At 44.2% G+C, this 16,183-nt stretch overlaps 1 protein-coding gene across 16 annotated transcripts in view; it reads right to left on the bottom strand.

Moving 5' to 3' along the window:
* The window catches only part of camta1a (calmodulin binding transcription activator 1a), a 407,198-nt gene that overhangs the window by 172,239 nt on the left and 218,776 nt on the right, over positions 1-16,183 (bottom strand). For all 16 annotated transcript variants that reach the window (XM_058410173.1, XM_058410174.1, XM_058410175.1 and 13 more), the window contains one exon: positions 11,887-12,022. In XM_058410173.1, the coding sequence (XP_058266156.1) occupies positions 11,887-12,022 (136 nt within the window). The remainder of the gene's footprint in view (positions 1-11,886; positions 12,023-16,183) is intronic.

Below are 16,183 nucleotides of genomic sequence, written 5' to 3'. Positions count from 1 at the left end.
GTGAGTGAGTGAGTGAGTGTATAAGTGAGTGAGTGAGTGAGTGAGTGTATAAGTAAGTGAGTGAATAAGTGAGTGAGTGTATAAGTAAGTGAGTGAGTGAGTGAGTGAGTGAGTGAGTGTATAAGTAAGTGAGTGAGTGAGTGAGTGAGTGTATAAGTAAGTGAGTGAGTGAGTGTATGAGTGAGTGAGTGAGTGTATAAGTGAGTGAGTGAGTGTTTAAGTGAGTGAGTGAGTGAGTGAGTGTATGTGTTTGAGTGAGTGAGTGAGTGAGTGTATAAGTGTTTAAGTGAGTGAGTGAGTGAGTGTATAAGTGTTTAAGTGAGTGAGTGAGTGAGTGAGTGAGTGAGTGTATGTGTTTAAGTGAGTGAGTGAGTGAGTGTATGTGTTTAAGTGAGTGAGTGAGTGAGTGTATGAGTGAGTGAGTGAGTGTATGAGTGAGTGAGTGAGTGTATGAGTGAGTGAGTGAGTGTATGAGTGAGTGAGTGAGTGTATAAGTGAGTGAGTGAGTGTATAAGTGAGTGAGTGAGTGTTTAACTGAGTGAGCGAGTGAGTGAGTGTATGTGTTTAAGTGAGTGAGTGAGTGAGTGTATAAGTGTTTAAGTGAGTGAGTGAGTGAGTGTATGTGTTTAAGTGAGTGAGTGAGTGAGTGAGTGAGTGAGTGAGTGAGTGAGTGTATGTGTTTAAGTGAGTGTATGTGTTTAAGTGAGTGAGTGAGTGAGTGAGTGTTTAAGTGAGTGAGTGAGTGAGTGTATAAGTGTTTAAGTGAGTGAGTGAGTGAGTGTATAAGTGTTTAAGTGAGTGAGTGAGTGAGTGTATAAGTGTTTAAGTGAGTGAGTGAGTGAGTGTATAAGTGTTTAAGTGAGTGAGTGAGTGAGTGTATAAGTGTTTAAGTGAGTGAGTGAGTGTATGTGTTTAAGTGAGTGAGTGAGTGAGTGTTTAAGTGAGTGAGTGAGTGAGTGTATGTGTTTAAGTGAGTGAGTGAGTGAGTGAGTGAGTGTATGTGTTTAAGTGAGTGAGTGAGTGAGTGTATGTGTTTAAGTGAGTGAGTGAGTGAGTGTATAAGTGTTTAAGTGAGTGAGTGAGTGAGTGAGTGTATGTGTTTAAGTGAGTGAGTGAGTGAGTGAGTGTATGTGTTTAAGTGAGTGAGTGAGTGAGTGTATGTGTTTAAGTGAGTGAGTGAGTGAGTGTATAAGTGTTTAAGTGAGTGAGTGAGTGAGTGAGTGTATGTGTTTAAGTGAGTGAGTGAGTGAGTGTATAAGTGTTTAAGTGAGTGAGTGAGTGAGTGAGTGAGTGTATAAGTGTTTAAGTGAGTGAGTGAGTGTATGTGTTTAAGTGAGTGAGTGAGTGAGTGAGTGAGTGTTTAAGTGAGTGAGTGAGTGAGTGTATAAGTGTTTAAGTGAGTGAGTGAGTGTATGTGTTTAAGTGAGTGAGTGAGTGAGTGTATGTGTTTAAGTGAGTGAGTGAGTGTATGTGTTTAAGTGAGTGAGTGAGTGAGTGTGTTTAAGTGAGTGAGTGAGTGAGTGTATGAGTGAGTGAGTGTATAAGTGAGTGAGTGAGTGTATAAGTGAGTGAGTGAGTGTTTAACTGAGTGAGCGAGTGAGTGAGTGTATGTGTTTAAGTGAGTGAGTGAGTGAGTGTATAAGTGTTTAAGTGAGTGAGTGAGTGAGTGAGTGTATGTGTTTAAGTGAGTGAGTGAGTGAGTGTATAAGTGTTTAAGTGAGTGAGTGAGTGAGTGAGTGTATAAGTGTTTAAGTGAGTGAGTGAGTGAGTGAGTGTATAAGTGTTTAAGTGAGTGAGTGAGTGAGTGTATAAGTGTTTAAGTGAGTGAGTGAGTGAGTGTATGTGTTTAAGTGAGTGAGTGAGTGAGTGAGTGTATGTGTTTAAGTGAGTGAGTGAGTGAGTGAGTGTATGTGTTTAAGTGAGTGATTGAGTGAGTGTATGAGTGAGTGAGTGAGTGTATAAGTGAGTGAGTGAGTGTATAAGTGAGTGAGTGAGTGTTTAACTGAGTGAGCGAGTGAGTGAGTGTATGTGTTTAAGTGAGTGAGTGAGTGAGTGTATAAGTAAGTAAGTGAGTGAGTGAGTGTATGAGTGAGTGTATAAGTGAGTGAGTGTATGAGTGAGTGAGTGAGTGAGTGAGTGTTTAAGTGAGTGAGCGAGTGAGTGAGTGTATGAGTGAGTGAGTGTATAAGTGAGTGAGTGAGTGTTTAAGTGAGTGAGTGTATGAGTGAGTGAGTGAGTGTATAAGTGAGTGAGTGAGTGTATAAGTGAGTGAGTGAGTGTATGAGTGAGTGTATAAGTGAGTGAGTGAGTGAGTGAGTGAGTGTATAAGTGAGTGAGTGAGTGTATAAGTGAGTGAGTGAGTGTATAAGTGAGTGAGTGTATGAGTGAGTGAGTGAGTGTATAAGTGAGTGAGTGAGTGTATAAGTGAGTGAGTGAGTGTTTAAGTGAGTGAGTGAGTGAGTGAGTGAGTGAGTGAGTGTATGTGTTTAAGTGAGTGAGTGAGTGAGTGAGTGTATGTGTTTAAGTGAGTGAGTGAGTGAGTGAGTGTATGTGTTTAAGTGAGTGAGTGAGTGAGTGAGTGTGTTTAAGTGAGTGAGTGAGTGAGTGTATGAGTGAGTGAGTGAGTGTATAAGTGAGTGAGTGAGTGTATAAGTGAGTGAGTGAGTGTTTAAGTGAGTGAGCGAGTGAGTGAGTGTATGTGTTTGAGTGAGTGAGTGAGTGTATAAGTGTTTAAGTGAGTGAGTGAGTGAGTGTATAAGTGTTTAAGTGAGTGAGTGAGTGAGTGAGTGAGTGTATGTGTTTAAGTGAGTGAGTGAGTGAGTGTATGTGTTTAAGTGAGTGAGTGAGTGAGTGTATAAGTGTTTAAGTGAGTGAGTGAGTGAGTGAGTGTATAAGTGTTTAAGTGAGTGAGTGAGTGTATGTGTTTAAGTGAGTGAGTGAGTGAGTGTATGTGTTTAAGTGAGTGAGTGAGTGAGTGAGTGTATGTGTTTAAGTGAGTGAGTGAGTGTATAAGTGAGTGAGTGAGTGTATAAGTGAGTGAGTGAGTGTTTAACTGAGTGAGCGAGTGAGTGAGTGTATGTGTTTAAGTGAGTGAGTGAGTGAGTGTATAAGTGTTTAAGTGAGTGAGTGAGTGAGTGTATGTGTTTAAGTGAGTGAGTGAGTGAGTGTATAAGTGTTTAAGTGAGTGAGTGAGTGAGTGAGTGAGTGTTTAAGTGAGTGAGTGAGTGAGTGTATGTGTTTAAGTGAGTGAGTGAGTGAGTGAGTGTTTAAGTGAGTGAGTGAGTGAGTGTATAAGTGTTTAAGTGAGTGAGTGAGTGAGTGAGTGTATGTGTTTAAGTGAGTGAGTGAGTGAGTGTATAACTGTTTAAGTGAGTGAGTGAGTGAGTGTATAAGTGTTTAAGTGAGTGAGTGAGTGAGTGAGTGTATAAGTGTTTAAGTGAGTGAGTGAGTGTATGTGTTTAAGTGAGTGAGTGAGTGAGTGAGTGAGTGTTTAAGTGAGTGAGTGAGTGAGTGTATGTGTTTAAGTGAGTGAGTGAGTGAGTGAGTGTATGTGTTTAAGTGAGTGAGTGAGTGAGTGTATGTGTTTAAGTGAGTGAGTGAGTGAGTGTATAAGTGTTTAAGTGAGTGAGTGAGTGAGTGAGTGTATGTGTTTAAGTGAGTGAGTGAGTGTATAAGTGTTTAAGTGAGTGAGTGAGTGTATGTGTTTAAGTGAGTGAGTGAGTGAGTGAGTGTTTAAGTGAGTGAGTGAGTGAGTGTATAAGTGTTTAAGTGAGTGAGTGAGTGTATGTGTTTAAGTGAGTGAGTGAGTGAGTGAGTGTTTAAGTGAGTGAGTGAGTGAGTGTATGTGTTTAAGTGAGTGAGTGAGTGAGTGAGTGAGTGAGTGAGTGTATGTGTTTAAGTGAGTGAGTGAGTGAGTGTATGTGTTTAAGTGAGTGAGTGAGTGAGTGTATAAGTGTTTAAGTGAGTGAGTGAGTGAGTGAGTGTATGTGTTTAAGTGAGTGAGTGAGTGAGTGTATAAGTGTTTAAGTGAGTGAGTGAGTGAGTGAGTGAGTGTATAAGTGTTTAAGTGAGTGAGTGAGTGAGTGTTTAAGTGAGTGAGTGAGTGAGTGTATGTGTTTAAGTGAGTGAGTGAGTGAGTGAGTGTATGTGTTTAAGTGAGTGAGTGAGTGAGTGTATAAGTGTTTAAGTGAGTGAGTGAGTGAGTGAGTGTATAAGTGTTTAAGTGAGTGAGTGAGTGAGTGAGTGAGTGTATGTGTTTAAGTGAGTGAGTGAGTGAGTGTTTAAGTGAGTGAGTGAGTGAGTGAGTGTATGTGTTTAAGTGAGTGAGTGTATGTGTTTAAGTGAGTGAGTGAGTGAGTGTATGTGTTTAAGTGAGTGAGTGAGTGAGTGTATAAGTGAGTGAGTGAGTGAGTGAGTGAGTGTATAAGTGAGTGAGTGAGTGAGTGAGTGAGTGTATGTGTTTAAGTGAGTGAGTGAGTGTATGTGTTTAAGTGAGTGAGTGAGTGAGTGAGTGTATGTGTTTAAGTGAGTGAGTGAGTGAGTGAGTGAGTGTATGTGTTTAAGTGAGTGAGTGAGTGTATGTGTTTAAGTGAGTGAGTGAGTGAGTGAGTGTATGTGTTTAAGTGAGTGAGTGAGTGAGTGAGTGAGTGTATGTGTTTAAGTGAGTGAGTGAGTGAGTGTATAAGTGAGTGAGTGAGTGAGTGTATGTGTTTAAGTGAGTGAGTGAGTGTATGTGTTTAAGTGAGTGAGTGAGTGAGTGTATGTGTTTAAGTGAGTGAGTGAGTGAGTGAGTGTATGTGTTTAAGTGAGTGAGTGAGTGTATGTGTTTAAGTGAGTGAGTGAGTGAGTGTATGTGTTTAAGTGAGTGAGTGAGTGTATGTGTTTAAGTGAGTGAGTGAGTGAGTGTATGTGTTTAAGTGAGTGAGTGAGTGTATGTGTTTAAGTGAGTGAGTGAGTGAGTGAGTGTATGTGTTTAAGTGAGTGAGTGAGTGAGTGTATGTGTTTAAGTGAGTGAGTGAGTGAGTGTATGTGTTTAAGTGAGTGAGTGAGTGAGTGTATGTGTTTAAGTGAGTGAGTGAGTGTATGTGTTTAAGTGAGTGAGTGAGTGAGTGTATGTGTTTAAGTGAGTGAGTGAGTGAGTGTATAAGTGTTTAAGTGAGTGAGTGAGTGAGTGTATGTGTTTAAGTGAGTGAGTGAGTGAGTGTATGTGTTTAAGTGAGTGAGTGAGTGAGTGTATAAGTGAGTGAGTGAGTGTTTGAGTGAGTGAGTGTATGTGTTTAAGTGAGTGAGTGAGTGAGTGAGTGTTTAAGTGAGTGAGTGAGTGAGTGTATGTGTTTGAGTGAGTGAGTGAGTGAGTGTATAAGTGTTTAAGTGAGTGAGTGAGTGAGTGTATAAGTGTTTAAGTGAGTGAGTGAGTGTATGTGTTTAAGTGAGTGAGTGAGTGAGTGTATAAGTGAGTGAGTGAGTGTTTGAGTGAGTGAGTGTATGAGTGAGTGAGTGAGTGTATAAGTGAGTGAGCGAGTGAGTGAGAAAGTGATTGAGTGTATGAGTGAGAGGGTGAGTGTGTAAGAGGGTGAGTGTGTAAGAGGGTGAGTGTGTGAGAGGGTGAGTGTGTAAGAGGGTGAGTGTCTAAGAGGGTGAGTGTGTGAGAGGGTGAGTGTGTAAGAGGGTGAGTGTGTAAGAGGGTGAGAGGGTGAGTGTGTAAGAGGGTGAGTGTGTGAGAGGGTGAGTGTGTAAGAGGGTGAGAGGGTGAGTGTCTAAGAGGGTGAGTGTGTGAGAGGGTGAGTGTGTAAGAGGGTGAGAGGGTGAGTGTGTAAGAGGGTGAGTGTGTAAGAGGGTGAGAGGGTGAGTGTGTAAGAGGGTGAGTGTGTAAGAGGGTGAGTGTGTGAGAGGGTGAGTGTGTAAGAGGTTGAGAGGGTGAGTGTGTAAGAGGGTGAGTGTGTGAGAGGGTGAGTGTGTAAGAGGATGAGTGTGTGAATGAGCGAGTGAGTAAATGTGTGAGTGAGTAAGTAAGCAGTGATATCTACCTGGCTTTAGTATATGTAAGTGTGTGTCTGTCTGTCTGCAGCTTGCTAGCCTTCTCTCTTTCTCTGTCCTGAGGCTGGACTATTAAACGCAGCCTCTGCTCAAATTGCTTTTGTGCGGCTCCACTGAACAGGTGGATGATGACGGGGGAACGGCGGCGTGCTCCGATTGCATTTTAAAAGGCCTGCCCACATCTGCTGGGAATCAGTGGCATTCATACCACCACCCAATTTTACAAGTCATCTACTTCTCGCCACATTAGCGCTTTATGTTCAACTTCTAAATTCATTTACATTGACTCCGTCGGGGAGGGACAGGCCGCCATGCAGTCTGAGAAATCCATTTCCTCCTTCATGCGTGGCCATTCGTGGGGACGCTAAGACTAACATATCACGGTATGCTCATCTGCTGCAGCTGAATATGTGGACTAAGGAGGTGACTAATCATCATGGAGGAACATCACCTAGATGTCAGATCTACACAACACTTTTTCTTAGCCCTTGTTGAGTGTTATTTTTTGTTTTTTTTGTACTTGGATGTTTGTAGGCTTTCTTACACACTCAAACTACTCATTTACACACACACATATACTATCACATCCTCATTAGCCATGTTAAATACAGCAGGAATGAGTTACTACCGGTATCAACTAATAACGGTGCAAAAATGATAGATAATGAATCAAAAGCTATCTTTCTGGTCACTTTCTGGCATGGTCACTAAAAGCAAAAATGTAGAGATATATATTGTTTATTATTTCATTTTTAAATCATAGCCATGATGCTGGATTTTTAAAGCAGGGTTGTGGCGTAATCCGAGTTGTAATTTTGGGTAGCTTTCTGCAGCCTTGCAAATCAAACCAAGTCCATGTTACAGCCGTAAGAAGCGCTCGGTGCTCGGGACGATAAGTGAGAATATAAATTACGAGATTGTGCAGACTGTTTCACTCCCACTGATGAAATTCAGTCCCTCAAATCCAGTGTTCGGATTGAAGAGTGTGCTGGCTGAACGCTTCAGCTGCTGCCGAACGATGACGAAATCATGAAACGTACCAGCAGAAAACTAATTACAGCTTTCTTAAAGAGAAAGCATGGGTGAGTTTTCAGGAGAGATTCATTCTGCCCCAAGTTCTCAGACTTCTTACGCTAGCACATGCCTTTTAATTAGCCAGGATTAATGGTTTAGGACGACTCACTCTTGCTTGAGATATGAAAATCCATCAAAAACTTTAGAACAGGCACAGAGAGAAATGAGCTACAAAGCCTGTTATGGGATTTCTAATGATTGCAGAGCACTTAGAAGAAGAAGCCTTTGTGTAGTGTAAAAAAAAAAAAACTGTACTGCAGTTTAGTTTTTCATGTTCTTAGGTTTTTTTATAAGGACAGACCTTGCCAATGAACCCTATAGACATAAACATGATTTGACAGCTCCTTCCTCTGTGCCTCTTTTTTGTCAAGCTGAAGAGTCAGGGTCACAAAGGGACAAGGTTTCTTCCCTGCCAAGTGTGACACAGCTAAAAAAAAACCCAAAAAACGGTAGGGTTACGTGTTCCGCTGTGTTTTAGCTTCTCATCTTCACTCAAGGATTCCTAACACAAAATGTGAGCTGATGGAATGAGTCAAATAAAGGAATAAGGTTAGAGCAATCCAGAGGGATGCCGCTGAGGGTCAGAGTCCAACCTAATCGATTATCTGTCTCTGTGTCGCAGGTGACCGAGGCATAGGCCAGGCCGCGAAGTTTGGAAGAAAGAACGCGAGCAGGAGAAATGTTTACTTTTGCACTTCTTAGGCGGTTTTCTACTAGAGAACGCCTGTTAAGTTTACTTTCTCCATCACACATCTGGATGCACAAGCTGTTGCTTCCGGCGACTGCATCTGCAGCCGTGCGCTCTATGTGGACACGCTCCTCTCTCAGCAGCATGTGGCAGATCACAAAATAATAACAATTTTCTAAACAATTACAGACAAAATGCCCTCCCAGGGTGCGAGCTGTGCTGGTGATTAGAAACGAAAAGAGGCGTGTTCTGACGTGACTAACCGTCGATGTTTAGCGCTTCACGTGGCAGTTGTGTAGGTGTTGTTGCTTTCATTCCTGATACCGTGGATACACAAGCGCTCTCACCCCACCCTATTCGCCCGCTGGAATGGTGTCCACTCGATTATAGCATTAGCAACAAGCGTTTTGACATCTGTCTTCATTATTATCAATAAGGAGGAGCGACTGAGCCGCAGGTCTGCTCCATTAGCTCGAGTGGTCGCACAGTTGTACGGTTGATATGGCGCATTAGACGGATCCAACGCGAGCTAATATGTTGGGACTGAAGAGGACAGGGTGATTGCTTTGGGGGAGGAGCAGCAGCCGAGGCACAGAGCCACACCGCTCAGAGGCCGGTATATCGGTCGAGGTAAAGAGAAAGCAACTGCATCTAAATAAGAAAGCTTATTGCAATCTGTATAATTACCACGGGGTAATGAAATAACTCACCAGCCGTGCCGCCTTCACTTAAGAGAAATCGATGTGTGTTTGGGAGTTTATTAGAGCAGTGAAGTACTGAGGCTGGAGGTGGGGGGTGGGGGAAGGGGTCCAATAGCACAACCTGCATTAGCAGCTAATCGAGAAGCAGTGAGGGTTAAACCCTTCAGCACCAATTTCTTATACTCCCTCTTTGTCATTGCATAAAATCCAGCAAAGCGTGCATAGAGTATAGAGGTCTCTGCTGCTTTCAAGCGAACAAGGGATGAAACATCTCAGAGTAAAGGTTAACGACAGCTTTAGCTTTGATTTGTCATCATGTTTTATCATCATGTATCATCACACATGATGTAACACTTCATCTGATGATCCCCAAAGCCAGTCATCGTGCCAGGCAAATCACAGGAAGGTTGAAACCAGCAACCTGCCCGGGTGACACCTCTAACTTTTCCACTTCTCAGCACTTTTTCCTGGAACCTTATTCTCTGACTCCACAGCTCAGATTGATGGCACTTAAAAAGCCAAATAATGGAAAGACAAACCAGCTATCGTTGCGAAAGAGTGCTTATCCAGAAATCATTAGGCATACAGATGAGGCTGCACTGCCTACGACTGGCTCTGTCTCAAGGATGGCTAGCTCTCTGATATGCTCCCTGTAGGTGGAGGCAGACAACGAAGAGCTCGCACATCTCCAGTGAAAGGGAGATGGGGAGTGATGGGCATGGCTACTTGCCTTTCTCAGGTGTCCCAGTCTCAATGAAGGAAGCAGAAGAAAGAAGCAAGAGGAGGAGGGCACTCATTTATTTAGCCGTCTGCCCAGTTCACCTGGAGTGATGGCAAGCCATCAGCAAGGTAGGCTGCTATTTCACGGCCTGTTAAACGCTAATGCTGTAACACGCCCTTCGTTCCAATTTTGGTGAGCAGGGAGCATTTACGCCAGGCTCAAGGTTTGGTCAGGCCCCGGACAGGAAATAGAGAAAGACGAGATAGAGAAAGGATGGGCAGTAGCAGGAACTGTCGTTTACATGGACTGCTGAGCTAGCAAGAGCTCACCCCGCCCCTCCTCGCACAGGCAGGCCAGCATAGAGCCACTCCAAAGCACACATCTATTCAGCCCATGGATGACTGCCTCACAACACATGCACTCCAAACTCCCTGTCTCCTTTGTTCCACATGCCTTCTCCTTCTGATTTCAGACACTGAAACTGTTGTCCTGCGGTGGTCTCTCTGGTGTGACCAGTAATACATTCATGGATGAGATAAAGAAAAGAAGTCCGGCACCGCCTGAGGGAAAAGCGCTCAGCGAGAGCGAAAGCTCTTTAAGGTTAAGGTCAAAACACTTATTTGTGTTCCAGTACACAGGCCTGAAGAAGACTGATTAGAAACTCATAGTTATTATCCCTGAGTGTGGCTCTGATTGATCACCCTTGCTCAGAGCCCAGAGCAGAGAAGACGCCCAGAGTGGACATTGGCACAAAGAAAGTCTTGCAGTAGGAGACTTCATTCATCAACGTGGGCATCTGACCCAAATGCTTGTAATGTACCATCCACCTCTGTTATCATAAAGTGGTCCAAGAACCTTGTGTTCTCCTTTGGACCAGAGGTCTGAGAGTATACTGGGAACTGACAGCCTTCACTCTCTACCCAATCCATCATTTTCTGGAAAGATCTCAACTACTTAACTCAGGCTTTAAGTCCTGGAGCTGTCCAGCTATCCCAGTGCTGATAGTCCATGCTAAGCTGCTTACAGCGACTTACATTGCTGAAACCATGTATTCTGGCCAGCTCTGTATTTCGGTACAGTTTTTCTTATTCTGTTATAACTAATTTCTAACATCACAGATATTAGCAAATTGTATGAGAAGCCACAGGTCAGAGCATTGAGCTCACTGAGTATAGGAGTTGCAAGAAAGTTTCTCTACACACATTATTCCTGGGCCTGGGTTGGTTTTCTCTGGGTTCTCCAGTTTCCCACCTCCTAAAAACATTCCAAAATATGGACTAAATTGCCGCTAGGTTTCGATGAGTGCATGTGATGGACTTCCCAGGATCCAACATGTCCCTGAAGATGATCAAAGGAATGAAAAATACATATGTTTTTGCTTTCGCTTCCTTCACAGTAGCAGAACAAATATTTTACACCACAGATTTATAAAAATCGCAAGCAGTAGTTTTGAGGATGTCATTTTAAACATTATTTTAAAGCAAAGGAACTTCTACTGGCTCTTTTTCAAGAGCTTAAACTTTACACTAGCCACCACAAATACCGACAGATGCAGCCTGCTATCCAGATTGCCAAATCGTTCAGCAAACCCACTGCCATATGTGTTTTTTCACACTTTTCTGTAATCTTTTTTCCTCTGTTGTGATACAAATACAACAAGCACATTTGCAGCTCATCTCAAATAAAGATCATGTGATTGTGACCTGCATGTAAACTGCAGAAACTGAACATAAATACATTTCGGAAATGATTTCTTATCACAGAAGAACATTTTTTTAATAATTTCATCAGTGTCACAGATTAATTAAAAATTTTTTAATATCACAATTTTTTTTTTCACAATACATGCCCGACTGTCATGCGAGCTGACTTGAAAAAGATGTAACGTAAGGTAAATGTTTTTATAGCTTCATCAAACCACATCAAAAGCTTTACACAGACACTCTGAGTGACAGGGTGGCCCAGTGTGCATTTGTGTGTATGTGCATTGTGTCTCCTTCTGTCTCTGCCACATCACACAGTGTGACTGCATCAAGAAGTTCGGCTCCCCAAAGAAACACTGTCCTGCTGCCATCTGCCTGCACTCTTTATAAACAGCACAACAACCATCAACATTCTTCTGAAAGAAACAAGCTTGGTGTTGGTTTTGAAAGCCAGTCTATTGTTGGTGCAGGTCTGTAAAGTGTAATTTGTGGGTGTGTATGTGTGTGTTTGTAGGAGAGGGTGAGCAAAGGTGCAGAGATAAATCACAAGTGGCACACACACGCAGCGGGGCCGTGCTGGGGCACTCTGGAGCAGTAGCGGGGCCTGCAGTCTACCTGTGGTGGCAGTGGCTCTCAGCATGGGGGAAGATTAATGCTGCCTCTCTGGAGCAAAGGTAACATCCAGAGCTTAATAAGGTACAAACAATTGCTTCCATTTTGTTTGCTACCAAGGGAAAACTAAAATTGTGCTACTGAGGTGTATTTTTTACTTTCAGTATGCTTTTGCAGGGCTGGGATTTGGGGCTGTGTGTGTATGCATGTCACGTGAAATGGTCTTATAAAACCGGGGAACTCATGCATCCAGTGAAAAGGCGGGGCTAGGTGGGATAAAATAAATACTGAGAAAATTCAATACCATGTAACGCCCAAGCCACGGTTTTGAACGTGCTCCAGAACCCTTACCTCAACACCCTGCACTTTCAGCTTCATGTGATCCTCTCGTGTTGTCTTGCCATCTTTCCTCTTCTTCCAGCAGTAACCGTCCTTCCTGTACTTCACCTTTTTCCGGTTGTACAGTATCATCGACCCATTCTGTGGCCTAGATCCCAGTGAGACAGGGACGAGAGAAAGGAAGAGGGGGAGGATGAGAAGAAGAAGGAGAAGAAGAAGAAGAAGAAGAAGAGAGATTTTTTTTGTCAAAGCCAATGCTGTGGGCCTCATTTCAAAGAAGTACACAGGGGCTAATAGAGTCAGTAATGCATCAGTGACTAAGATGACACAGCCCCTTTATGGCATTTCTGCATTGGTATGCACAGTTTGACAGTGAACAAAGCAACCTTCAGCATAAATTTGCAACACTCTGGTAAGAGAAAAGCACTAAAAGTAGCGTTTCTGCTCAGTGTAAATCACATATAGACTGGAGTATGCAAGCAGAGAGGCTGCCGCCTCTGTGTTGCTTCACATTCTCAGATGAGTGGTGGAGAATGTCCCCTGAGGGGGAAAAAAAGAGATATCCCTTCAACATTTCATTCATAATTCATTAGAACTGTACTGGCCATCGCCTGGTGGCTGATAGTAGTGCTGAAGCCTGTCTAGCTTCACATTAGGAGGCTCTGGGTTTAAGCACTAGCTAATAATTACATAAAGCGAAGACAGCATGAGGCGCTTATGCCATATGTCTGACGAAATCCATACATTTATCCAGCAGTTATGCATAAAGCCAAGGGAAAAAAAAGACAAACCGGGACATGCATGCACACAGATATTTTCTATATTCTGTAGTTTGCCTGGCTGCTATAACAATACAATTTCCCTTGTGGGATCAATAAAGCATCTATCCATCTACACACACACACACACACACACATAAGGGCTATAGCTGGCAGGATCTGGAGCAGTCCCATGAGGAGATAGCATGGCTGCACAGTCATTGGCTCCCCTAGGTGTGGAAGTGGAAGTGCTGTTGGCCCAGTCCTCCAGCCGGCCAGCTGCTGTGAGCTGCCTGTTAGCCAGGCCCAGCATGGCCTCAAGGTACACTGGCAGCAATCAAACCATGCCTAAACATTGAGTGGCTGGCACTGTCTTCATGTTTATCTTCTCATTTTCCTCACTCAGTATTATCCATTACGCTGCATGCATCAATTTCTAGTGCAGCTCAAGGGGACCAGTCGCTGGTTTATTTTTGCGATTGCTCATCAATCATTTCTGGGGACGAGTGTCTGGGGCTGATATAGAATGGAAGAAGGACTCCCACCAGCCCAACTCTGTAGCGCCTTTTAATTAGAGATGCCACTCAAACACTGCCATCCTCCACTCTCTCTCTCTCTCTCTCTCTTCCACTATGCCTCTGTGCCAGGCACCAGCTCTTGTGTACCACCAGCTCCCTTCTGTTGTTCCTTCTTTGAGTCAGATCTCCAGTGGGACCCACTAGCAGGATCTCCACTGCAATCCACAAGCAAGATATTCCAGTAGGAAGATCTCCACTGTGACCCACTAGCAAGATCTCTTACAAGAATTATACACAGCATGACCCTCTAATAAAAAAATCCATTGTAAACCACAACTAAAAACAGTAACCCATTAGCAAGAAATCCTTCTAACACACTAGCAAGATCTCCATTCAATTTACTTGCCACATCTCCCACTAGCAAGACCTCCATCCAACCCTTCAGCAACATCTCCCACTAGCTAGACCTCCATCCAACCTTCTTGCAACATCTCCCACTAGCAAGACTTCCATCCAACCTACTTGTAACATCTGCACTAGCAAGACCTCCATCCAACCTACTTGCAACATACGCACTAGCAAGACATCCATCCAAACTACTTGCAACATCTCCACTAGCAAGACCTCCATCCAACCTACTTGCAACATCTCCACTATTAAGTCCTCCATCCAACCTACTTGCAACATCTCCACTAGCAAGACCTCCATCCAACCTACTTGCAACATCTCCCACTAGCAAGCCCTCCATCCAACCTACTTGCAACATCTCCACTACCAAGTCCTCCATCCAACCTACTTGCAACATCTCCCATTAGCAAGGCCTCCATCCAACCTACTTGGAACATCTCCCGCTAGCAAGCCCTCCATCCAAACCACTTGCAACATCTCCCACTAGCAAGTCCTCCATCCAACCCACTAGCAACATCTCCCACTAGCAAGCCCTCCATAAAACCTATTTGCAACATCTTCACTAGCAAGTCCTCCATCCAACCCATTTGCAACATCTCCCGCTAGCAAGCCCTCCATCCAACCTACTTGCAACATCTCCACTACCAAGTCCTCCATCCAACCTACTTGCAACATCTCCCATTAGCAAGGCCTCCATCCAACCTACTTGCAACATCTCCCACTAGCAAGACCTCCATCCAACCTACTTGCAACATCTCCACTATTAAGTCCTCCATCCAACCTACTTGCAACATCTCCACTAGCAAGACCTCCATCCAACCTACTTGCAACATCTCCCACTAGCAAGCCCTCCATCCAACCTACTTGCAACATCTCCACTACCAAGTCCTCCATCCAACCTACTTGCAACATCTCCCATTAGCAAGGCCTCCATCCAACCTACTTGGAACATCTCCCGCTAGCAAGCCCTCCATCCAAACCACTTGCAACATCTCCCACTAGCAAGTCCTCCATCCAACCCACTAACAACATCTCCCACTAGCAAGCCCTCCATAAAACCTATTTGCAACATCTTCACTAGCAAGTCCTCCATCCAACCCATTTGCAACATCTCCCGCTAGCAAGCCCTCCACCCAAACCACTAGCAACATCTCCCACTATCAAGTCCTCCATCTAATGCACTAGCAACATCTCCCACTAGCAAGACCTCCATCCAACCTTCTTGCAACATCTCCCACTAGCAAGACCTCCATCCAACCTTCTTGCAACATCTCCACTAGCAAGACCTCCATCCAACCTACTAGCAACATCTCCCACTATCAAGTCCTCCATCCAACCTACTTGCAACATCTCCCATTAGCAAGGCCTCCATCCAACCTACTTGCAACATCTCCTGCTAGCAAGCCCTCCATCCAAACCACTAGCAACATCTCCCACTAGCAAGTCCTCCATCCAACCCACTAGCAACATCTCCCACTAGCAAGGCCTCCATAAAACCTACTTGCAACATCTCCACTACCAAGTCCTCCATCCAACCCATTTGCAACATCTCCCGCTAGCAAGCCCTCCACCCAAACCACTAGCAACATCTCCCACTAGCAAGTCCTCCATCCAACCCACTAGCAACATCTCCCACTAGCAAGTCCTCCATCCAACCCACTAGCAACATCTCCCACTAACAAGGCCTCCATCCAACCCACTAGCAACATCTCCCACTAGCAAGTCCTCCATCCAACCCACTAGCAACATCTCCCACTAGCAAGGCCTCCATCCAACCCACTAGCAACATCTCCCACTAACAAGTCCTCCATCCAACCCACTAGCAACATCTCCCACTAGCAAGTCCTCCATCCAACCCACTAGCAACATCTCCCACTAGCAAGTCCTCCATCCAACCCACTAGCAACATCTCCCACTAGCAAGGCCTCCATAAAACCTACTTGCAACATCTCCACTACCAAGTCCTCCATCCAACCCATTTGCAACATCTCCCGCTAGCAAGCCCTCCACCCAAACCACTAGCAACATCTCCCACTAGCAAGCCCTCCATCCAATGCACTAGCAACATCTCCCACTAGCAAGTCCTCCATCCAATGCACTAGCAACATCTCCCACTAGCAAGACCTCCACCCAAACCATTAGCAACATCTCCCACTAGCAAGACATCCATCCAACCTTCTTGCAACATCTCCCACTAGCAAGACCTCCATTCAATGCACTAGCAACATCTCCCACTAGCAAGACCTCCATCCAACCTTCTTGCAACATCTCCACTAGCAAGACCTTCATCCAACCCACTAGCAACATCTCCCACTTGCAAGATCTAGAGGTTTGCGGCAAGATCTCCTCTGCAACCCACGAGCAAGTCCTCCATCCAACCTTCTTGCAACATTTCCCACTAACAAGACCTCCATCCAACCCACTAGCAATATCTCCCACTAGCAAGATCTAAATGTTTGCAGCAAGATCTCCTCTGCAACCCACAAGCAAAAACTCTATCCATCACACTAGCAACATCTAATGCTCTACCAAGAACTTGTTTATAACCCCTGACCAACATTTTATCCAACCACTTTCTCTCCTCTCATCCTTCTTCATCATGCTGTATCATACAGGACTTGGGAG

The sequence above is a fragment of the Hemibagrus wyckioides genome, linkage group LG15 (assembly GCF_019097595.1).
Source record: "Hemibagrus wyckioides isolate EC202008001 linkage group LG15, SWU_Hwy_1.0, whole genome shotgun sequence".
Lineage (NCBI taxonomy): Eukaryota > Metazoa > Chordata > Actinopteri > Siluriformes > Bagridae > Hemibagrus > Hemibagrus wyckioides.
This window is presented reverse-complemented; position numbering and strand designations above follow the sequence as displayed.